The sequence below is a fragment of the Phodopus roborovskii genome, unplaced genomic scaffold (genome assembly GCF_943737965.1).
Source record: "Phodopus roborovskii unplaced genomic scaffold, PHOROB, whole genome shotgun sequence".
NCBI lineage: Eukaryota > Metazoa > Chordata > Mammalia > Rodentia > Cricetidae > Phodopus > Phodopus roborovskii.
The window spans coordinates 43532562-43556560 of NW_026126511.1; the positions used below are offsets into that span (position 1 = coordinate 43532562).

General features: G+C 53.0%; 3 protein-coding genes across 5 annotated transcripts in view; 2 read left to right on the forward strand and 1 right to left on the reverse strand.

Moving 5' to 3' along the window:
* Reep4 (receptor accessory protein 4) overlaps positions 1 to 23999 on the reverse strand; it is an 816909-nt gene that overhangs the window by 328301 nt on the left and 464609 nt on the right. The gene's annotated exons all lie outside the window — the stretch shown is intronic.
* Pdlim2 (PDZ and LIM domain 2) lies at positions 1700 to 14565 on the forward strand. 2 transcript variants are annotated; one of them, XM_051195440.1, is made up of 10 exons: positions 1700 to 1829; positions 4065 to 4159; positions 4902 to 5053; positions 6953 to 7022; positions 7127 to 7278; positions 7447 to 7525; positions 10903 to 10985; positions 11156 to 11283; positions 12775 to 12892; positions 13996 to 14565. In XM_051195440.1, the coding sequence occupies exons 2-10, from the start codon at positions 4067 to 4069 to the stop codon at positions 14180 to 14182; spliced, it is 1062 nt and encodes a 353-aa protein (XP_051051397.1). In that variant the 5' UTR covers positions 1700 to 1829; positions 4065 to 4066; the 3' UTR covers positions 14183 to 14565. The 2 variants fall into 2 exon arrangements, with proteins under 2 accessions (XP_051051397.1, XP_051051396.1); XM_051195439.1 differs by lacking the exon at positions 1700 to 1829 and adding an exon at positions 2545 to 2709.
* On the forward strand, positions 18752 to 22801 carry CUNH8orf58 (chromosome unknown C8orf58 homolog). 2 transcript variants are annotated; one of them, XM_051195437.1, is made up of 7 exons: positions 18752 to 18948; positions 20346 to 20803; positions 21154 to 21294; positions 21424 to 21523; positions 21655 to 21767; positions 21973 to 22079; positions 22571 to 22801. In XM_051195437.1, the coding sequence occupies exons 1-7, from the start codon at positions 18900 to 18902 to the stop codon at positions 22677 to 22679; spliced, it is 1077 nt and encodes a 358-aa protein (XP_051051394.1). In that variant the 5' UTR covers positions 18752 to 18899; the 3' UTR covers positions 22680 to 22801. The 2 variants fall into 2 exon arrangements, with proteins under 2 accessions (XP_051051394.1, XP_051051395.1); XM_051195438.1 differs by having other exon boundaries at positions 21976 to 22079.

The window sequence follows — 23999 nt, forward strand, 5'->3', positions numbered from 1 at the left end:
GGCAGTGGCCTGGCCCTGGCTGGTTCCTTGAACCTGGGTGTGGCTTGGACTCTAGCCAGGGTGGTTAAACAGCTGCTTGCAGAACGAGATGTGTGTGCCCTTATGTCCTCCTCCATTCAGTCGCTACACCCAGTGCTCATCTTGGTCTGATTCTAGATTGGCAAGTCCAGCCCATTGCCTAGAAATGACGACTCTCTAGAGCCCTGCTGGCCTGCTTTTGCTCCCCCATCCTAGCTTGTTTTATTTTCTTTGGTGCCCTCATAAAACATTTCAGGGTTGAAACATTTTCCCTGGGCAGAAACCAAACCTTCTCTTTGATGAGGCCCTGAGACCTCTCTCTCAGTCATTAGGCAGGCCTGTGAGATGGCCACTTTGACACCTTGGCAAGCTGAAGGGAGCCCGAGGCTGCTGGGGTGGCCCACCCATCCACCCATCCGACAGGCGAAGGATGTGACTTACTTCCAGTACCCAGAACCGTTTAGAGCAGGACAGGTCCTTTCTGCATGCCAAAGTCATGCCCTTGGTCAGCTGACTTTGTAGTGGGTTTGTGAATACTCCACCCAGAGCAGGGAGGCCTGAAAATTAACCTGTATTATGTGTTTAAAGAGCCTGTCTGAGGCACCCCTGAAGGTCCCTGGAGACACAGTTCCTGGCACACAGTGGGTGCTCAATAAACTTGCTGATGAATATTGTTTGAATCACTGACTGGATGGAATGAAGTGAATTGTTTCTGTTGTCTCTCCCCCCCTGCCACATCCTCCAGCCTTTATGCTTTGTAATCCTTGAACTTCTCCTATGGGAAACTGTCTGCATTGGGGGGGGGGGAGGCAGAGAAACTGGAGCTCCAACGAGCTGTGCAAACTGCCTGTCCCGGTTTTCCTTCTCTGTTGCTGTGATGAAACACTGTCATAGTCAGGATTTCTATTGCCGTGATAGAACTGGAGCAAAAACAACTTGGGGAGAAAGGGTTTATTTCAGCTTACAGTCCATCAGCAAAAGACCTGAAGCGGAAGTCACCAAGGAACACTGCTTAATGGTTTGCTCTTATGGCTTGCACAGCCAGCTTTACTTAGACCACACAGGCTCATCCGCTCAGGTATGGAACCGTTCACACTGGGCTGGGCCCTCCTGCATCAATCGGTCATCAAGAAAAGGCCTCCACAGACAAGCTAACAGGGCAGTTTGGGGGAAGCAATTCCTCAGTTGGCGTTCCCCCTTTCCAGATAACTCTAGTTTGTGTCAAGTTGACAAAAAACTAAACAGCACACTGCCCAACAGCACACAATTAAAGGCTGCTGTGGCACTTTCGAATCAGGTACTGTGACCCCAAGGCAGTACTTGCCCTGAGGCCTCCTGCTCAAGAGGTTACCAGGAGGCTGAGGGGGGATCTTAAAAGGGTGGGGGCACATCCAGGTCTAGGGCCTCATGCTTAATCCGAAGCACCAAAACAAACAAAGATAAAAGGCTTCCAGTCTAGCTGGGGAGAGGGAGCAGGTGCAGCAGAGAAATGGCCCCTTGAATTAGTCTGTGGTAGAGTCATTTATCTGCCCAAGAGGTAGTTGTGGAAGGTGAGGCCAGGGAGGTGACTAGAGGCAAGCTGGCTGAATGGGAAGTGCAGGGACTATGACCCACACCAGCGCTTTGGAGGATGGTGAGGGTGACAAGGGCAATCCTCTTGGGGAACTCGGAGAGAATGACTCACACCTGAGGCAGGCAGGTTACAGCTGTGTCCACAGGTGTGCTCCTCGGTGTGCCAAGTTGTAAGAGCCACTGAAGAGGCAGGAGGCAGCTGCGTGGGTCCGGAACTCCCCTGGGCAACGGTTTGCAAGGTATAGATAGCTCTGGGGGCCCTCCGCTGGTCAGATTGCTCTTCTTTCCTGGGCCTGCACCTGCCCCATTTCTGCCTGCTCTGTTTGCCTGAGCCCTGGATGGAGCCTGGTGGAAGGGATGGGACAGACAGGGTCTTTGGTGGTGGTTGGAGCTGGCCCCTGTCAGCCTGGCGACCCTGCCAAGAGCTCTGCTCTGGGTCTGGGCATGCCTTTCTGCTTAGGGCACGCTTGGCTTGCAGGGTATCTGAGGCTAAGTCACTGTGCTGGCAGTAGAAAGCCATCAGTGGGGCGTCTGTCTGCCCGGGAACAGATAGGAGGGTGGAGGGATGGCTCAGGTTTGGGGTTTGTGGGTATCAGGAAGGCAGCTGTGCCAACATCGGAGGAGTCGGGCAGACCACAGACAGATCCAACCCACCCAGCGGTGGCCTGATAGAGCCTTCGATGCCGCAGTCCTCTTTCTTATTGTGGGGTGGTACGAAATCTCCATAGTATGATCATTTGAACGGCTCCCCAGTACTCAAGGACAGACCGGAGGATGCGATGCGGGCACCTCGGAAGGGTCTCAGCCTAGAGGCGGCTCGGGGAGAGTCTGCTGCACCCCCCTCCCACTCCTAGCTCCCCCGCAAGAGCCAGGTGGCGGCGCCCGGCTCGGCAGCGCAGAGGAGGCGGCTTCCCGGGCCAGGGGCGGCGGCAGGGGCGGCCCCGGGATCACATGGGCGGAGGCAGGTCCCGGAGCCCCGGGCGAGCTCTCCCTAGAGTCGGACAGACGGCTGCGGTGGAACGGCGGTGTCTCCTCGTCCTCACTCCCTCCGTTCTTCCCTCCCTCCTTCCCTTTCCCAGCGGGCTTGGCCGCCCAGCCGGACAGGCGGGTGGCAGCCAGGTGAGCACGCGCCCACCTGCACCCTCCGCGGGCCACCGCTCTCGGGGATCTCCATCTCTGCGGACCCTACCCTCGGCCCAAAGCCCCTTTCCTTGAAGCCTCTCCGGCCTCGATACCGGATGGCTTGGATTCGCCTTTGACCCGGACTCTCGTCCTCCAGTCCGGGGCCTCCGGGGTACTTTGGCCTTGGTGGGAAGAAGGCTTGTGAACTGTGCTGACGCGCGCTAGGCAATTCCCGCAGCACTCACAGCCCTGGGTCCACTGGCCGGCTCAAAGGTCTAAGAATCTCAGCGCGATTGCGGACTTCAGCGATGAGCCTGAGGCACCGTGGCTGGGCCTGGGTGAAAGGAAAAGCCAGTTGCCTGGGGACAGGACAGTGGGACTGCTGGTTTGGACAACCCCCTTCCCTAGGCCTTGATGTTCTTGAGATACTGGACAGTACTTGCTGACTCCCTGTCTCCCCAGGGACAGCCTCAGGATGGGTGCTGGGCTGGGTGGTGCCCAGCCTGGCATTGCAGCTTCCTCCCTGGCTTTGCTCCTGGCTCCAGACCTAGAGGTTCAGGAAATCCTAGGAGGGCCTGATCCACAAGGACACTCCCTTGTGGGGCAGAAGGGGCTGTGGATGGGAAGCTTGTGGCCAAACTGGCAGCATCATGAACTTGCCCTGCTGGCCAGCACCAGGGTTGGTGTGGGTGTGCCTCCCTTGGCAGATGAGCCCTGGCCTCCTAGCTCAGGCTGTTCAGAGGGCAGCAGGCTCCTAGAGGAGTTAGCGAGCTTCCTCTTGCTCATCTGAACCTACTTGTCAGGGCTGGGTAGGCAGCCCAATTGCCCCTCTGAAGTCCTTGAATTCCCATACCTGCCAACCCCAGGCCTGGCTAACTCCTTGCACTCTGGAGGGGCCAGCCCAAGGCTTGCTGTCCTCCTGTGTGGAAAGCTCTGCTCTATACAGAGCGTGCAGGAAGTAGCCCGTGCTCTTAGTTTTGGGGACAGGAAACAAGCCCTTGGGGTAGTGAAGGGGGTTGGGGTGCAGATAACTCCTACCACCTGCTAATTCCTTCCCACCATTCTCCACCAAGGACTTGTGTGGAAGCCTGGCAGCGTGCCAGAGACTGCTCACTGTTTCTCTTAGGGATCTGCTGGATGAAGACCCTAGAAGGGGGAACTCAGAATCAAGGACTCCCAGAGTGGGGAGAAGTGAAACTCTCCAGAGAGGGAGGGACTTAGTCACTTCCTCAATCACTACCACCCAGGCTCAGGCCCTGCTGGGTAGCTCTGAGACCTGTCACCCATCTTCTCCCTTTTCTCTGGGGTGTGCTGTGGAAGTGGGTCCCACCACCCCCTCTTCTCTTCTTCAGGCATGCCGCTAACTGTGGATGTGGTGGGGCCAGCACCTTGGGGCTTCCGAATTAGCGGAGGCAGAGATTTCCACACACCCATCATCGTGACCAAGGTATGGGCTGGGTTTTTTGTTTGTTTGTTTGTGTTTTGGAGATCAGGAGCTGTTTACCCCCTGAGGGGTGTCTTGATCCCCACAGGTACTTCCCCCAATTTGTTCTGGAACCCGAGGCTTGCTCTGGGCAATTTTGGCCAGGGGGATAGTTGTACTCTGTTGCCATGGGTATATGAGGTTTCCTTCAGGAAGGCCATTAGGAAGTAAAGAAAGAAGAGCAAGGACAGGGCCTGCCCTTTGCTCTACAGTCTTGAAACTCACACCTGTTGGCAGCCAGTTGGGGTGGTTACATAGGACGAGCACTTCTGTGAGTTCTTTGTAGGTTGGTAGTTTCTTTTTCACCCAGGCTCAGGCCAAGGTCCTGGCTGGAGAGTATTCATAGCCAGCTACCTGTGAGGTATGATCTGCAAGGGCAGGGTTCTCTGTCCAGAAGTTCCTGACATTCTGCTACCCTATTCCTTGGGAGGCCTGTGTTGGGATAGCTTTGTGTGTGTGTGTGCGCGCGCGCGCGCGTGTGTTGTAGAGGGTAGGGTTGCCACTCAAGCCTGTGAGGAACTAGCTGGCAAGCTGGCAGATGGGAAAGGCAGAGAAAAAGGTGGCGGAAGTGTAGTCCTGCTTCTGTATTTTTGGGGCAACAGAAGGAGGTCCCTTGTGCTCCAGCCTTCTCAAGTGTATCCCTGTCCAGGGTAGGTACTGAGTACCAAAGACTCATCAGGCAGCATCTGGCTTCTCATCCCTATAGGTAACAGAGCGGGGCAAGGCTGAGGCAGCTGATCTCCGCCCTGGCGACATCATTGTGGCCATCAATGGAGAGAATGCAGAGAGCATGCTACATGCTGAGGCTCAGAGCAAGATCCGACAGAGTGCCTCACCCCTCCGCCTGCAGCTGGACCGGTAGGCCTCCACCTCCACTGGCTGGTCCTGCCTTCCTTCCTTTACTTGTCCATTGCCAGCCAGGCAACTGCCCTTAGCCCAGCCTACAGCCCCAAGTGCAGCCCCATCCCAGCCTTCCCAGGCTCTTTTGGCATGTGGGAAGTCCTCAGCTCTGGACCCGTGGTAGGGAAAAGGAAGGTGTCCCAGCGACTATCTGGTAAAGGTGGGCGCCAGGCAGGGCATGCAGCCACAGGCGAGGTGGGGCAAGCTGGCACCAGCTACCTGGAAGCCCGGGTTTGACTGGTTCCCAGGAGTGTGAATGGTACAGGGTGTGGGCATGAAGTGGTTGAAGAGAGGAAACTTCAGGGCAAGGTGTACCCTAGGCTGAGTCCCCAGTGCCCTTGCCTCTGAGAGATGGCTTTTCTGTAGATTCGGGTAGAGATGGGGACTGGGGACTCAGAGCTTCTCATCAGTGTTTTGGGCTTTGTCACTGAACATGGGTCCCCGCACTCATGAGAATTGAATGTGTGTGTGTGGGGGGGGGCAGGTGGCCACTCAGGGTGGAACATCACAGTGAGTCATAGTTCAGGAATGACAGGAGATTCCTTGGACCAAAGGCAGGTCAGGAAAGGAGCTGGATGTCTTCTGCTTGTCTCTCTGTCTCTGCCCCACGTCTCAGCCTTCTTCTGGCCTCTACACTCCTCCTCACGCATGGGACCTGCTGGTAGGTTACACTGAAGAGGCAGGCTCCCATGATACTGTCCCTCTTCATGCCATTCTGTCCCTGAGTGTTTGCAGGAGAGAGACCTAGAGGAGGAGGGTGGAGAGGGTTTCATGGCATCTGGGAATGGGACCAAAATCCACAGGAGGTTGCAATCAGGGGAAGATCAGCTGACACCATTGCTTGCTGTTAGGTCCTTCTTGGAGGAACCTGGCCATTGGGGATGTGGGCCTGGATGGCTCAACACCAGGCAAGCAAAGGCTCCCAATGTCTTCATTCTTTGGCCAAGACCCCTCCTCAACTCTCCTCCCTCCTCTCCAGGAGGCATTCAGAATTTCTGAGGCAGGCACTCCCCCAACCTGACCTTGTGCCACTCACTACTCCTGATCCTGGGAGACAAAGGCTTGTGCAACCAACCTTGCTAGAAGTGATCAGAGCCCAGGAATATAGTATTGGTGAAGGGGTCCTCTCCCTCACCTTCACTTCTGATCTCCAATGGCCTCCCACTCTAGGCTCCTGCCAGCTCCACTTGGGTCAGAAGAGCCTCTCTGGCTAGCTGCTGTTGGCTGAAGATTGGATGCTGAGCCTTCTTGTAGCCTCAGTCTCCAAGCCCTCCAGACGCCTGTCTGGAGGGGAGGGAAGCCTGATCCCACCCCTTGTTTTGCTGGGGAGGAATCTGGGAAAGGAATTCCTAGTGACCTTTCCAAAGACTTCTGGCCAGTTAGTGGATCAGCCGGTAGGGGCAAGCCTATGAGTAGGGGGAAGCAGGTGTCTGGTAAAGCCAGCAATGGGCTTTGGGACTTGGGACAACTCATTTTCCTTCTATGGCGTTAGTTTCTCCACAGTTTAGAAGACAAAGGGTTGTTTATATGGAGTTAGCCATCTTCCTCAAAATTGATCTCAAGCAGATGATGCTGTCTGTCAACTAGAAGAAATGGAAGGAAATAGGGAAGAGGGTCCCGGGAGGAACGTCTGATAAGTTGAGTTTGCTAAGCATTTCGCTTAGACTGTCCTTTCTGATATGGTTCTGGACCTGAGAGGATAATGCTGGTGGTTGGTGGGAGTCATTTGTTCTGAACTTAAAACAAAGAGTCCAATATCCTGGATCCTTGGCTGATCTTGAGATCTGGGCCTGGGAATAGTGTTTAGAATGGGAATGCCTTGGACTCTGTGACAGACAGCCTCTCTATGTCCCTCAGGTCCCAACCTGCCTTTCCTGGGCAGACCAATGGGGAGGGCTCCTTGGAAGTGCTGACAGCTAGATTCCAGGTAAGCTGGTCCATCCAGCCCTGAGCTATAGCACCCCAAAGTACCCCGAGGGATGCAGCCAGCAAGGTCATGCCAACTTACTCTCTTGGTCCCTTTCTCCACAGGGCTCCCTGAGGACACACCATGACAGCCAGTCCTCGAAGCGACCTGCCTATTTCAGCCAGGCCTCCCTCAGCCCCAGTCCAGGCAGCCCTTTCTCCACACCACCCCCCACCAGTCCATTTGCTGTTTCTGGAGAGGATGTAATTGGCTATAGGTGAGCTTAGTGGTTGGGTGCAGTGCCAAGTGGGCCACCAAGTCTGGACCTGGGCCCTCTAAGAGTCTCAAGTATTATGTGTAGGGAACCCTGGGCATACCTGCCTTCCTCCCTGGGGCAGGCTGTGTGGGTTCTGCACCCACATCAGCTCCCCTCCCCCAATTTCAGTTTCCAGAGTTTGACACACTCTCCAGGCCTTGCTGCTACTCACCACTTGTCCTACCCGGGCCACCCCACCAGCCAACAGGTGAGGCTTCTTGAGGGAAGGAGATGGCGCTCATGCTACTGGCTGCCACTGGTGGCACTAAAAGCAGCTGGCAATACCTGAACAGCCTGTGGGTCCATTCCCCTGTGACAGGCACTTTACACCCCTGAGCCAGGAGGCTAGCTAGCACAGGGGCCACTCCGAGAATTCCTTGCTCCTGTTGCTCTGGCCCCCTCCATCCCTCTGGCTTTCTCCCTTCTCGGTGTGTTTCTTTTGGGCTGTGGCTGAAATAGTTTTGCTGCTGTTGTTGGGATGAGTCCCTCTCTGTGCTGGCTGCATCTCCGAAAGACATTCCTCCCTGTCACAAGCCCCCAACAACCACCCCCAGCTCTTAATCTCCTTCCACTCAGCCCAGAGAGCCTCTGAGGGACTGTGGCTCTGTCTCCTGCTACCCTTGGCCAGTTTTCTGTCTGCTCTTTCCTCTGCAGGACCCCTCCCCCACCACATCTCCTGCGACCACTGTAGAAAGCTTGGCCCCCAGGTGGTGTTTCTCCTCCCCAAGGGCGGGGGGGGGGGGCAAGGCAGTGTAAAAGTGAGGCCAGCAGTCCTGGCTCTCAGCTGCTGGGGACAGAGTGGCTGGGAGGGGGCATGTCCTGCCTTCTGGGTGAAGGGGACAAGGCCCAGCTGCTGGAATCTTACTTCTGGGTTGCTTCTGCATTCCAAAGAGCAGGGTCTTTGGGGGTGGTAGCAGGGAGATGACAAGGAAGTGTGTGTGTGTGGGGGGGGGGGAGGGTGTGTCTGGAGGAGGAAGGGGCAGGATTTGTGGTGATAGGCTGCATGCCTACCCCAGGGCCAGCTGGGTGGGTGCTGTGGCCACAGATCCATCTTTAAAGAATTTAAGATGTGGTTGTTGAGATAAGGCAAACATGCCGAACAATTTTGAAACAATTAAGTAAGAAACTGTGTGGGATTAATTACAAAAGCAGGAGGCATTCTGGAAGGGGAGAGAGAAAAGTAGGTTGGGTGGCCTGGGAAGGATCCGCTAGGAATTTTGCTGGACAGTGGAGGGAGACTGGGGGTAGGGTTTCCGTTAGAGAGTGATATACAGTGACCTGAAATCCTAGGAGCAGGGGAGATGGGTCCCAGCAAGGCCTGGCAGGTTTTGAGCCAAGCTGAAAAGGACCTTGGACTAGGGCTAGTGGAAGCCTGCCTTCTGGCCATGGAATTTCCTAGGGGCTGCTGGCTCAAGGGCAGGTCTTCCTGTAGGGTCCCACCTAAGCAAAACAGGGATGTGGGTCAGTGGTGGTGTGGGGGCTGACTCTCAAGTCAGCAGCAGCCCCTGAGAATTCCTATGGGAAAATGCAGATCCCCAGGCCCCAGCCTGAACCTGCTGCAGAGTGGGAATGGGGGTTCAAAACAGGAACTTGTGTTTTGACAAGCTTGTATGCTAAAACAAGGAGCTGGGTCAGGTGGTAGGCAGGCTCTGGCTGATTCCATTGCTACTGTGTTACTCAGAGCAGGGCCCTCTTCGTCTCTGGTCCTCAGAGTCAGGCTAGATTGACCCTGAAGAACTCTCATCCTTCCCTCAGCCAGCTGCTTCTTGTCAAGCACCCTCTGGCTGGGCCATTAGAGATGCATTCATGGGAAAAACACAGAACTCCTAGCCCCCAGGCTATGCGATAGACACAGGAGTCATGGGGTCCACACTTCCCTCTTGACTCACACTGCACTTTACGTTTCTTAGCCGCTCCATAGGATAGCAGCACATTTGGTGTGATTAGGTTCCTGCAGAATTTCTCCCAGTTCCCTAGCCCACCTTTGATACTGACCGTGAATATCTGTGTGCCTTATAGCGTATTTTGAGGGGGTTTACTACAGGCATACCCATGAAGGTGAGATGCAGAAGAAGTAGCCTGTTGGATTTGGAAAGGAGATACCACTCTCCCCCCCCCCCTTTTATTTTGAGACAGGATTTCTCTGTGTTGCTTTGGAGTCTGTCCTAGCACTCGCTCTGTACACCAGGCTGGCCTCAAACTTACAGAGATCCTTCCTGCCTCTGCCTCCCGAGTGCTGGGATTAAAGGCGTGCATCACCAACACCCGGCAAGATATCGCTTCTTTGAAAGAAGGGTCTCATTTGACCGGGAGAAACAGGGAAGGCAAAGGCCTTTAGGTGATAGCACTGGCTTCCCAGAAAGATCTGTGGGCTGGAGGGAACAGAGATACTCTGATTTTTGTCATGGGCTCTTGGCTGGCCGAGGCTCAAGAGCTGGGATGTAGGATACCTCTAGCCTCTCAGGTGTCGTTTTGGAAGCTGCAGGTCCACCAGGTGAAAAACACACTTCTCTTGCTGGGAATTAGAACTTGGCCTCAGAAGGAGCCTAGACAGGAAGAATTCAGTCCTACTCTTCCCCTCCCCAGGCTGTTGTCCAATGCCTGGCTTACGTGGCCTGCTTGGAGATATAGTATTGCTCTTGAGACCCTGAGAAAGTAATCACAGACCTTTAGCTCTGAAAACCCATCTAGGCGCCTGGGTATGAAGTGTTGCCCCAGACTCACAGGAAGCTTGGGCCAGCCAATGTACCCTAGAGCATGGTAGTGAAGGAACCCCAAAAGGCTGGGGATATATTTCAGTTGGAAGAGCACTTCAGGTCTCTAACCCAGTCCAGGTTTCCCGGCCTGACTAGCTGCTAATGCTCCCCTGTCAGACTCCTCCAGATCCCATTGGGGGATCACATTGGAAAGAATGTACCCAAGTGCAAGCTGGAAACAGGCTTTCAGAATGGACAGAGAAGCGCAAGACTGGGTTTCAATGTACCAGAGCAAATGCACAAATTGAGATGATTTGTAGAGTGTAGCTTACTCATAATGCTTGGGAGGTGGTGGTAGGGCTAAGGCAGGCCCAGACCTAAATGTAGCAGGAAGGGGCAATAGGTAACTCAGAGCCTGACCCTGTTAGGAGAGCCACATGAAGGGCACCGAGAGCCTGCCCAGCTCCATCCTGGCTCCAGAAGGGTTTAACCCTTTACACATTTATATTTTCATGGTCTTATCGAAACGATTGGCTTCCAGGCTTGCTTTTCTGTTTCTTCTATGGAATAAGAGGTTGGCCACATGAGGAACATATCTAAAGGTCTCTATGTAGAGTCCCCCACCTGATACTTCGTTCTGTTCCTTGTGAGATCCCCAAGTATAACTGAAGCATCTCTGCATCTGGCCGGTGTTCTCCCTCCCCTTAAGAAATCTCATCCTTCCTGGTGCATTGGCTCTGATGGCAGGGACTGGGTATCTGACACCAGTGGGTCATTGGAGACAAAGCGCCCCCTTGCGTTGATCTTGGGAGCCGCATCTGGCAAAGCACAGGATGTGCTGGCCACCGCGGGTTGGACCTGACTCCTCCCCTCTACTCTCCTCCCACAGGCCGGCCACAGCAGCCCTAGCAACTACGCAGTGAAGGGGCCGTTACATTCCCCAGGACCTCGGTCCTCCAGCCCCAGGTTCAGGTATCAGCATGTCTTACAGAGTTGGGTGAGCTCCTGGAAGGTCTGGAGGGGACTGGTTCCCTTGACAGGGATGGGAGTCTCCGCCCCTTCATCCTTCCACACTCCTCTGCACTGGGGTGTGTCCCAAGGCTGTGGCACAGGGTCCTCATTCCTAGCTGTTTCTTCTACAGAAGCTTGGACCTGGAAGAGGACTCAGAGGTATTCAAGATGCTGCAGGAGAACCGCCAGGGACGTGCCGCTCCAAGGCAGTCCAGCTCTTTTCGGCTCTTGCAGGAAGCCCTGGAGGCTGAGGAAAGAGGTGAGACCACTGTACTCTGGGATGAAGGAAGGCCCCTTGGACTCCCTGGAGCGAGGCCAAACCGACAAAGGAAGTAGTTTAAGATCCCATAGCAGAACTAGGAATTTTAAGGGAGCAGATGTCAGGACTGAACTGCTTTAAAGTTTATTTTCTGGTTGGGAGTACAAGGTACCCCTAGAAGGTGCTGGGTGGTACCAGCCAGAGCCAGGACAAGGGATTGATAAAAGCAGGGACTCTAGGCTGGGTCTCCAGGGACAACTTCTTGGAAGAAGAGGGATTCGATTTGGTCTTGAAACAAGATCCAAGACTCCCAACAGCCTTAAGACAGTGGTCTGGCTGGGAGTACTATGGAATGTGGAGGCCAGCAACCAGAGAGCTTTGGGTTAAGGGAAAAAAAATGGCTTGGCCTGGCAGCATGGGAGGGTATCAAGGAGAGCAAGTTGCAGAGGCAAAAGTCTTGGGAGTCAGAACAAAGAACACTCTGCGTTAAGTTATCATGCCAGGCAAGATATCATTGTGAGTAACAAAATGCGGGCTCCTGCCAGAGGTCCATTTGCTCATTGGAAATGCGCTGATGTGTTTATCCAGTGGAGCAGATGTGTCGAGGCATAACCTGACTTCCACCCCTGAGGAGCATTATTGGGCATATGGTCCTGGGAAATTCCCACGGGAACAGATACAGAAGTGGGGTGAATGCTATCCTCCAGGAAACCAGGAACGAGGCACTTTGTAGCAGCAGACAGGAGCATGGCCTTGTCCACAGGGAGGATAGGGAGGATGAGCCCGGCAGGATAGGGCTTAGAGCTACAGAATGGGCAATTCCTGGTAGTTGGTTCCAACTCCTATGTGTAGTGCTCACACAGCTGTTTGCTGGAACATAGGGGGCTAAGTAAGAAATTTTGGAGCAGATCCCACCCGTTCTGACTCCGAGGTCACTGCAGACTAAGGGAGAGTCATGGTGGATGGTGGTGGGGGAAGAGTACAAACAGAAGGTCACTTCATGGGTGCTTCAGACTCCAGCTGAAGCTTGGACAACAGCTGCCCAATGCCTCTGTGCTTCAGCTTGGTGTTTTTGCTGGCTCAGATGCAATGACACATTTAATAAAAAGCCCTTTGAAAGGGCTGTACAAAGACACTGTGATGTTATGACATAGGACTGTCTGTTTACATCATCATGACTGGCTCACAGAAAGAGAATACCTACCTATTTATGTCAAACACTGGGCACAGATGTTTCCAGGTTGCTTTAGAAGGACAGGGTTCATGCTCTCCATCAGCCTTGGCCAAGGGTCTTCCCAGTCACCACCTTTACCTGTTTGCACACCCACTGGCACTTTAGAGGGCCATGCTAAAGTGTGCCTTTTGCAACAAGTATGGGAGTGTCCCAGGGTGGATCTGAGGAGAGTCATAAAATGCCACAAAGTACAGCAGGATACCTCTGCAGGTGGACAAGCAGCTCTCATGAGTCGGTCTGTCTCTTGCCCCTCCCAGGTGGCACACCTGCCTTTGTGCCTAGCTCGCTGGGTCCCCAGGCCTCCTTGCCCACCTCCAAGGCCTTGGCCTCCCCACCCAAACTCCATACCTGTGAGAAGTGCAGTGCCAACATCTCGTGAGTATCGGAGGGCTGGGTGATGAGCATGCCTTGGGGAGCATGGGGTTTTCAAAGCTGGGCTGTTAGTCAGGGACCACTGAGGGAAGCATGAACAAGTGTTTTCATGTTCAGAATGAATGCTTAGTGGCTTCCTGCCCACCCTTTCTCCCGTCTCCCCAGAGCAATGAAGAATGTTACCACTTCTGGTTTTTCCTACATACTCCCCAAAGCCTCTGGAGATTTGTTCTGGATGAGGCTTGTCCCTCCCTTTGGAAAAGCTCTCCCTTCCCTGCCCCTAGGTTCATTTCTCAGTGGGTGATATTATAATGTAGCCTTTCTCTCTGGTTAAAAAAAAAAATGCTGACCCCCGCCCCATAAATGCCAACACTTAAGTCAAGTGACTTACTTTGGGTGATTCCTTGACCTTTTCTGGCTGCAGCTTTCTCTGTGGGACAGAATAGTGTCCTTATTCTGAGGGAAGTAGGTGGGAAGCTCTCCTGGGAGTCTACATCCCTGTCCCTGGAGGGCTTGTAAAACACAGAGCACACAAACAGCCCCAGGGTATCCGTTCTGATCTCACTGCGGTGTAATGCTGACGCTATGAGTTCTGTATTCAGGGTCAGTCTCTGAGAGCCACTGCCCAGGGGACAGTCTGTGAGACAGGGCCTACCTCAAACTACATACTCTTGCCTTCTTAAGACTGTGATCCTAGGCATGCACTAGCAAGTCTAGCTCATGTTATTTTTAGTCAAAAATTATTAATGTGTGTATGAGTGTGGAAGTAACCATGGCATACATGTCAAGGCCAGAAGACAGCTTTTGGGAGTTGGTTCTCTCCTTCCACTGTTGGTTATGGGGAGATACTCAGGTTGCCAGGCTTCTGTGGCAAGTGTTTTCACCTGATGAGCCATCAGTCAGGCCCTTTTTTTTTTTTTTTTGTTCTTGATTAGGAGGTAAAGTGAAATGCCTGAGAGAGGGCTTGGGAGTCAAGTGCCTGAGGTATTTGTGTCTGAGGTTCTGACTGGCTGGGGAACAGGTTTCCTGGGAATGGTGGCCTCATGCCAGGTCCTCCTAACCATCCTGCCTCTGTTCTGAATGTAATGGCTTTCCCTTTTCTGCAGGAACCAGGCCGTCCGCATCCAGGAGGGGAGGTACCGGCACCCTGGCTGCTACACCTGTGCCGACTGTGGGCTGAACCTGAAGATGCGTGGCCACTTCTGGGTGGGCAATGAGTTGTACTGTGAGAAGCATGCCCGCCAGCGCTACTCCATGCCTGGCACTCTCAGTTCCCAACGCCTGACCCTCTAGGTGCTCAGCCTGCCTGTGCTCTCAGCCTCTGCAGACATGACAGACCGAGAGCAAGCAGGCAGGAATGGAGGTGATGGCAGGTGATGGCTCTTATTCGGACTAAGGTCCGAGAGGCCCCTTTGTCCTTGCTGGGTGAAGCCAAGGGTTGGGGCTAGTCTCAGGCTGCAAGTGCTAGGGACAGTTCCACTCTCTCTGGCCTTTGTCCTGCAGGCCAGGTACTGCACTGCAGTCTGAAGTGGCCACTCTGTTTGGCAGGTTTGTGTACAGGGTTGGGCACAGACAGAAGTATCTAGAAGGGCAAGGTGGGCCTGAGGTTAATGATATTCATGGTGTAAAGTTTTGACGTATGAACTCTATATACGTGTGGATAAAACAAACTAGTGTCCTTTTTTTCCTTCGTCCCCTGTTGTTGGGGGAGAAAGTCTGTATTTATGGGTACCCTCCTATTTCCCCTTCCTTAAACCTTACCCGCCATGCACCCCACTGCAGAGGCCTGCTGCTTCTTTTCCTTTTGTTACCTTTGAGACGGCATCCCATTGAGGCAGCATCCCGTTGAGACAGTATCCCAGGCACCTCAAATTTACAGTGCTACCTCCAACAGCACTGGACTTGGACCTACAGTGTGTGCTCACCACATTCAGTGGCTCGCTTTAAGTTGGGTCTATGCTTCCTTAATTCTTTTTTCCAGACAGGGTTTCTCTGTGTAGCTTTGGAGCCTGTCCTGGAACTTGATCTTGTAGACCAGGCTGGCCTCAAACTCCCAGAGATCCTCCTGTCTCTGCCTCCCAAGTGGCGAGTGCCACCACTGCTGGGATTAACTCCTTTTTTTTTTTTTTTTTTTTTTTTTTTTTTAAGATGGTTGCTCGTGCTCAGAGGGAAGGGGTTTCTTCTTTGAAGCTAGGGGAGACACAGAAGACAATCAGTCCACAAACTCAGCTGTGTGTGGAGCTGGGCTGGGACTTGATCTTCCCTCAGTGTAGATGCTTCCAGCCTCACAGACTATGAGTGTACACAGTTGAGCAGGACAAGCAGGAAGGGGGACCCAGTGGTGGTGTGTGGGTGGGTGGAGGAGCTTGACCCCTTAGGCTGCTTGCTGCATTTGGAACAGTGATCCATCAACAAAGGATAACCTTGGACCAGGGCTCCAGGGTGGCCCTGCTCAGGAAGGGCTGTGGCTTGAGACAATCTAACAGAGTACTCAGCCCAAGGTACTACTACCCACCACCCACCAAGGGCTGGTCTTTGGGCCAGGCTGATCTGCTCATACCTGCACCCCTTAGGCTGGCTTCACTGATTTGAAGACAGTACAACAGGTGGGCTACAGCGCAACATCTGCCCTGTGTGGGTGTATTTGAGCAGAGAGGAGGTGGGGAACAGTGGTCCCCTGTAAATCCTTAGTTTTTGGTCTCATCTATCAGCCACCCTTAATTTCAACCACAGAGGCATTTCAGATCATCTTCAGGTGTAATTGTGTGTTCCAGCCATGTCCACTGTCAGCCGGGGGAGGGGAGAGGCATCTAAACAACCCCCTTTCTTTAAGGGGATCAAAGCTGGCTGTGGAGGGCGGGGTCATGATGGCAGTCTCTGCTATCTGGCCCTTTGGGAAAGGAATCTTGGCAGAGACTGTTGCCTTCTTAGACACTGGTGGATATAATTTATACCTTGATATAATCATCTCACCTTTTGCCTGGATGGCTGCCTGATGATAAGCCTGTATTTTTATAGAAAAGATCAAGGCTGGCTGGCTGGCGGAGTTGCCTCAACCACTGGTTAGAAAGGTGTGGTAGTCCCTTTGGTGCCATCTAGTGTTCAATGATCCAACAGCAAGGAAAACTGATCAAGGAAGAAAATTCTTTAGAATTTGGGCTTTGGCACAGCGGGCAGCCAGAGAATTAAACACTTTTTTTTTTTTTTCACTTTTTCTGGAGATAATGTTGAAACAGCAGCTATGGGGCTAGCATCATGTAGCTGCTAAGGCTGTCTTGAAACACATCAGGGGCCACACGTGTTGAGAGATGGGTGACTGCCAGCACAAAGCTCAACTTCGAGCAGTGGCTGCTGGGGAACCGCACTAAGATCAAGAGGGTCTGGATATCAGGTGTGGTATGAACTTCATCTTGAGACTTGGAAACTGCTCAACGCAAGACAGGTTGGGAAGAGTGAGTTGGATAATTACAATGGTTGTATCCCCACCTGCAACAAAGCAGAGTGGGCCAAAATGTGCCACAAGGAGTGGAGGCCCTGGGGGCAGGCTCCCATCCTCACCCTAAGCCAGCTAGTGCTGAGTTGCCATTCTCTCTGACCTGCACACCCCCTTGGCTCAACTGTACTCCGTATTTCTGTCTGCATTTTGGAGACTTAAGTTCAAAAATGACAGATTTGTTAGAAGTGTTCCAAGCATCTAATGAGCCTCCCTTCAAACAGAGCTGGGAGAGTTCAAAGTCACACAGTTGGATAATAATGGCTAAGGCTCTAGGTCAGTGGTCCTCAACCTTCCTAATGCTGTGACCGTTTATTACAGTTCCTCATGTTGTGGTGACCCCCCCAAGCATAGAATTATTTTGTTGCTACTTCATAACTAACTTTCCTACTGTTATGAGTAGGATATCTGATATGTGACCCCTGTGAAAAGATCCTTTGACCCTTGGAGGGGTTGTGACCCACACGTTGAGAACCACGATCTATAGCGTTCTGGATGTATTAAGGATGCTTGGAATGTTTGAACTGTGTTCTCACAGCTCAGAGACAAGACCTCACCATCACACCATCACCTGCTGTGTGGGGAAGGGGAGGGAGTTGGGGAAGGAACCAAACCAGAGCTTGTCTTGGGGGCCTTGGCTTCACTTGTCCTTTGTGTCAAGCTCAGTGTTGAGTTTTCGGGGAGCCAGGTTCCGGAAATTGGGGCTTCCCCACTGGAGGCAGAAGGACCAAGGCCATGGATGGCTTTTCTCATGCTTCAACAAGCAGTTGAGCTGAGATGCTTCTTGCAGATTCACTCCAAGTGACATGATTTTCCAGGTGGAGGCTGCAGAGAAAAAGAGTCACAGACAATGGCAGGTCATTCCAGGATGTGCAGCCCTTTGGATAAAGGACTGGCAGGGTTCTGAGTTTGAAGAGCCATAGCCAGGACATTAGGTGCAGAAGGAAATCCAGCCCACCAGTTCCTGTGAAGGCTGTGACTGCTCAGACCTGGCCCAGCCTTGCACAAGGAGGTGGGGCCCTATCTGGGCAGGAGTATTTGCTGGGGAGTGTACTTAGTGGGGTGTGTGTGTGTGGGTTCTTTGTGCTGAGACACTGCATTCCTGCTGGCTTGGCTTCCTGTTTCTAGATGCATTCCTGTCCTAGTCACCAGGGAGACTGCTTGGAATCTGGGCCTCACATTTTCCAAATTCAGGGCGAGATCAGGCAAAGGGTCCCTTTCTTCCCCACAGTTTCACCTTGGAGGCAGAAGTCACCTGGCTTGGCAAGCTCTTCTTGGACTTGAAGAAAGCAGGACTGCCTGGCCCAGCATCCTGTTTCCCTCATTATATTTGAAGGGCAGGGATGGGGGTGGGGTGGGGTGGGGCAGCCAGCAGCCCTGGGAACTCATGCTGCAGGAAAAGGGCTTGGCCTAAACATCAAGATCTGAAGATGGCAGAGAACAGCAATTCGGGCTCGCATCTTGCACACTGGGTGCCTCAGTTTCCTGACTTTATAGTACTGAACTTGCATTGTTGGTGGCTGTTTGATGAAGGGACCAGAGGAGAGCAGTTGAGAATCAGGTCTAGGAAAAAGCATGAAAAGACTTCCCTTGGCTCTGACTTCAGCCTCTCCTCCCGAGTGCACCCTTGTCTGCCTCTAGGGGATTTGAAGCCAGCTAAGAAAGGCAGTCTTTCCCCCAGAAGGCCCCAGCACCATCTGGACACTTGGTGGTTGGCCATCCATCAGCTGCTGCCTGGGTTCCTTTTAGAATGGAGTTGGGGTGGAATGGGCCAAGGGTGATGCTAGGGTCAGGGAAACACTTAAACTTTAGCTCTGCCACCAGGCAGCTGCAGGCTTACCTCTTGCCCACACCCTGCAGACCCAGCCACCCACATCCCTGCAACTTCGCAGTAGCACCTGGATAAGACAGACTCTTGGGTTGGGTGGAGAGCTCATAAGTAGCTCTGGATGCAGAGCGCCTTGCAATGAGTGCTCAAGAGCGCAGAAACCTTCCCCCTTTCTGACAGACTGAGGGACCTGCACTCAAGCCACACAGCTGGGAGGCCGGATGCAGTCCTACTCTGCCTTCTTCCCTCCGCCAGCACTGTGGGGTTCCATTTCCTTCCGGGCCGTTGTGAAGTGCAGCTCCCACACTAGCAGTTTCCAAGCTGCAGCAGGAATGCAGCCGGCAAGAGCAGGGGCGGGGAGAGGGTGTTATCCCACGCAGCCAACCCTCTAGCGTTCTCGAGTGGGGATGCGCTCCTCCAAGAGCACTGGATTGGGGTCCTTCTGCAGCCAGGGCTGGGGATACGATGGCTGATGGCCGGGAAAGAGCGTCCCCGGACTGAAGTTGCCCGGGTCAGTGCCCTCCACCTGCGTGCCCCGCCCCGGCCCGCCCCGCTGGGGAGTGTCCCGGGACTTCGCCCAACTGGGCGGGGAACATCAGGCAGAGCCGTTCGGGCGCAATTAGGGACTTGGGGACGCCAGGGATCGCTTGGGTGCTGCAGCAGTTGCCACGTCTAGTCGGGGACGCACCATGCTGAGCAGGCGCCGCGTCTTTGCGGTGGAGAGACTTGGCAGCCAGGGTGAGTCGCATTGCCTTCCACCTTGGGGTCTCGTCCTGTTCTCCAGCCCCGCACGGGCGGTGCCCACCGGCCGCGCCCCCTCGCTTCCTTGCTTTGAAGGAGTCAGACAGCGAATAGGCTGCGGACGCCTTGACACAGTGCAGATCCCCCTAGACTTGCAGGTTAATCACCCACTACCCGCATCCGACTGGTCCGTGGGCTCCTTCCCCTACTAATTCCCAGTGTGCAGACTTCTCCTTCTACCCGAGGTTGGGTGACTCCGATATCCTTGCCCCAGCTAGCAGTCCTGGAAGCCCCTTAGCGGGCACAAACCCATTTCCTGGGGAAGGTTGCAGGGTATAGGCTTCCTCATCCACTTCCTGAGCCACAGGGGACGGGCTGGCATCCTTTTCCCGCCAAAGCAGCCCTAACTTCTGCCCACCCAAACCGCAGGCCAGGTATAAAGATGCTGATAAACAGCTGGTAGCTAGAAGAGTGTGGAGGTTCATGTCTATAATCCTAGCATTCGGGAGGCTGGAGCAGGAGGGATATGGGGAGTTTCAGGGCAGTTTGGACTACAGAGTAAAACACTTTCAAAAACAAAAGTAGGCTTCATTGTTTTCAATCCTATCTTAAAAATTTTTTTGTTTTTTTTTCTTTAAAGAATTTGGACTTTTGTGTGTTTTACCTGTGGACTGGCCAGGGAGATCAGAAGAGGGAGCCAGGCCCCTTGGAACTGGAGTTGTGAAGGTCCATGTGGGTGCTGGGAATCCAGCACCTATCTTCTGAAAAAGCAGTGCCTTAAAATACTGAACCATCGATCCAACCCTGTTTTTCTTTTTGACACATGATCATTCTTTCCTAAAAAAGACAAAAGCCCCAAATGAGTATAGTTGCCGTCATTTTGTTTTGTTTTGCAGTGGGGGTGGAGCCCAGTGCCTTGTGCGTGCTTTGGAAGCTGTTAGTGTGTCACATCCCAGCCCTAGTCGCTGTCGTTTTTTATCACTGTCTCCATAAACTCCAGGAGATAGCTCGTCCTGCTTCCTGGTGGCACCGTTTGGCCCCAACCTTCACCTTGCTCTTCCATCTCATATCCAAGTCTCTCCACCTAGACTTAGACATTTCAGGTAGATCCTAACTAAGGACCTATTAAGCCACCTGCATTGCTGATTGTCACAACTTGCAAGGACATTCCCAAAGTGTAGGTTCCTGTCTGTTGACAATTGTTATAAGGAGAACCCAATTCTTCCAAGCAGGGGTAGAACCTTTTCCCAATAGGGCTGTGAATGGCTTGTGTCCTTGCTCACCACTGGTATAGGACACACCTCTTCAAGTCCTTAAGGAAATGTGGCCAACTGCTAGGAATGCTGGGGTGGATGAGGGCAGTCTGTCTAGCGTGATACTGACTCTCCTTACAGATGGGGCCTTTGAAGACATGGCACAAGGCTGTGTGGTGCCAGGGTTCACCTGCACCTACAGACGGATACCAGATAAAACCCAAGGATGTTCACTGGACTTCGGGGAGGGACAGATGCCACTTCTGAAATTGGCTTCCCAGGACTCAGGCATGGAGATGGTGGTTGGGGATAGCCCCTTGGCCACGATATCAGGACTTTCTCAAGATTCTCTGAACCTTGAGCCCATGGGGAGCCCTGAGCTGCCTTCTGCCCAGCTAGACCGGCTGCTGGCCCGAAGGAAGCTGGACCAGGTGCTGGAGAGGTCTCGAGAATTTCCCAGCCTGTCTGGACAGCGGCGCAGGCGCCGCTCCCTGCAGATGCTGAGCAAGCCTGTAGGTGGAGTGCCCATCTTTGCAGGGGAACTACAGTCCACTGAGGCAGATACTGAGCTAGAGGCTGAACTGGAAGAGGCAAAGGTGGTGAGTATTCATCTTGGCTGCAGACTGGGGTGGAGAAGGCCCTGCCTTGTGACTTGTAGGGACCCTCACCCCATTTCCCCTGGAGCTCTTTCGAGGTGGGGCACTCCTTGTCCTTAATTGATGGTTGTATCACTGCATCTTGCTTCACCCTGGACCCAGTGGTATGTAGCCACCCCCACAGAGGAAGTAGACAGGTATGGGTGCCATGCTCATCTGGGCACCAGGGCAGCCAGGTGTGTCTTCCTCAGCTTGCATGCTGTTGCATTCTGTTGGTTCGGCATAGCCTGACCACCCAGAATGGGAGTCTTGGCTGAACTTACAATTCTTCCTGTCTTGACATGATCCCACAGGTGGGTGATATGGAGTCTGGAGCATTGACCTGCCTTCCAGGGCAGGGTTTACGTTACCTGGAACACCTGTGCCTTGTGCTGGAGCAGATGGCAAGGCTCCAGCAGCTGTACCTGCAGCTGCAGACCCAAAGACCCCCTAGGGTAAGTGGTAGCCAGGTCAGGTAGTGAGGGAGGCTGGGGGGGAAGGGTGGGACTCCTGGAAACATGAAGACCTTTTGAACAGCCCCAGCATCCAATGAGTCTCTGATTGCCCCATCTCTGTCATCTCAGCATCCCCAGGAGGAAGAACTGACTCTTTCATCATCGTCCCATACCCCAGACAACAGGGTGCAAGGCCACGGAGAACAGTTAAGCCAGACAAGGGACCCAGGTAAGGGGAGAGGTGTCTTCCTCTACCCTCTGCCTGCCCAGGGCCTCATCAGCAGACCCCCTGAACTGTAGCTTAGCACGATTGCTTCCTGCTTGTTTCTGGCCCCAGGTGATGTGGTTCTCTCTCTGAAGGTGCAGAGGCAGCTTCACTCTCAGAGGTGGGGGTGCTCACTGCCAACCCTCCCAGGCTGCCAGAGGCCTTGCTGGAATCAACCCACACCCTTCCCTCCTCCCAGGAACACAAGGTAATGATTGTTTGGAGCAGGTGGTAGAATGGTGCAGGGTAAATGAGCATGAGGATGTGTAAGTGCCCCAAATCAGAACTTTAGGGAAATGGTAGGAATCCTGTTTGGAGCAGGTGATTTGCTCTGGCAGTGAAGTCCCTGGGAGCATTGTTAGGAATATCTAGTATTTAGATGCTTGGTCTGATGACCCCTATTCTCTGTTCAGCAGGATCTCTCCCACTGGGACAAAGTCAAGGTCCTGCTCAATCGCATCCGCTGGAGAAGCCCTCGACTCCTTGAGCCCCCTGCTCCTCCTGATGGTTCTGGACCCAGGTGAGCCTTGTGCCTGGTCCAGGTTAAGGCAGTGGGGAGAGACTGATGGGCCAGGATGTTGATATTCTGTCCTGACAGTTGTCATTTTTATCCCTATGGAATATGTGAGACAAAGTGTTGGAGAAGCTGCTCCAAATAGCAGAAGTAGTTAAGACGCCCCTTTGTTGGTAAGAAGACTGAAGACTAGATGAGATTAGGGACAGTGGCTCTCCCAAAGCCACAACCAGATTACAGGGTATCTTTTTTTTCTTTTTTAATGGAGCATACCTTCACTTGCCAAGCCCTCACTCCTTAACACTGAGATTAGGGGGTGGTGAGGTAGACACTGAGGCAAATTATTTTACTCTGTGAAATGTGTCATGTTTGGAGGATTGTTCTTGAGGGAGAAGAAGCACTGCTTTAACAATCCTATCTTCTCCTCAGGACATAAGCAATGCTTTAGAGTCCTGCTTCTTCCTTCTAGTCTTAACTTCTCCTTTGCCTTTTTGTAGAATGGAGTTCAGGAACCTCTCTGAAAGGATTCAATGCCACTCCCACCGGAAGACCTTTATGCCAACACTGGTGGTTAAGAAACCACGAGCAAAAAACCTTTCTGTGTGACCTCTTGGTGTGCCTGGTGACCTTGGGGGGAGGGGATTTGCCATGAAGTCCCATCACCTTTTGGCTTACTGCTGTGTCTCTGCACTGCCAGGAAAAGCTGTTTGTGCTGGCTCCTCTTCAAGGTGAGGGCCAAGCCATTCTCTAAGCAGGATGGCCAAGGAGCCCTGGTTCCCTGAGAGACCCTCAAGTGCAGTTCTGGCCATCTTCCAGGGTTCTTCCTCCTTGTCAGAAATCTCTGAGCCCAGGCAATGTGAACGGACATGTTTATCAGGTGCTCACAGAGCGTGCTTAGTATGGTAATGTGCCAGCGTGTAGCAGATGTATGTTTATGCAATCTTTGTTGGACTGTTGACTACCTGGATTCAGTCATCTGACGGAATCATGTATTCAAAGGGTTGGTGCTTTGTGTGTAACTGTGGAAGGACAGCACTGATCTTCGTTCCATAATGGACAGTGACTGATGTGGATTTCTAATTTCTTCCTCATACCTGAGACGGCAGCCCTGCAACAGAGAGCAATACTGTCTTGGGGAACTTTGTATTGAGTCTCGGCCCTGGAGCATGGCCTCTGAAGACTGAAAGAGCAATGCGGGGAAGCTGAAGTACAATGTGGAGAATAGCAAATAACGTCAAGGTCAATTCTAAGTTGCTGTGTTCTCTCCTGGAATTTAGACTATGGCAACATCACTTAATTTGTGAGCCATAGCTTCCTACTTGGGATGATGCCTGCCTTACCTACCTCATGAGCTTGTTAGGAGGATAAAGTAACACTAAACTCTCTCAGTGTGTGCTGTGACTGTTAAGTGGATAGAAAAGTGTGCTGCCAGGGTCAGACAGGAGTGGAATGATGATGGGAGGAGGGTCAGAGGTTAAGGGAGGGTGGCAACCTGATTTCTGGCAAGAATTTTGAGTAAGTCATTTCACTGAGATCTAGTACATTCCATATGTGAGATTTTGGGCATGGATTTCTGATACACTTAGCCCTTGCTGGTAGTGCTGTCATTAGAAGGGCAGGGATAGGGATGTGGGTCATTGGCTTATGTCAGACAGAAGAATATCTGCTTGAAATAGCCCCTGAGTAGGCATGCTCCTCCTCCAGTCAATGAGGTGCTGCTTCTTTTGTTGCTGTAGTTTTGGGGGTTGGTAGCGTAAAGCAGGTGTGTGAGTAGTAGTCCCTTCCTTGTATTTGAGGGAGGGGTCCAGTTCCAGTCACCTTGAAACTAGGAACCAATGCTCTGAAGCCTACTTTTCTAATGGGACACTAGAGCAAGGACACCACTGAGTTCGGTTTCCAAATGCATTATCAGATCTGGGAAGGCGC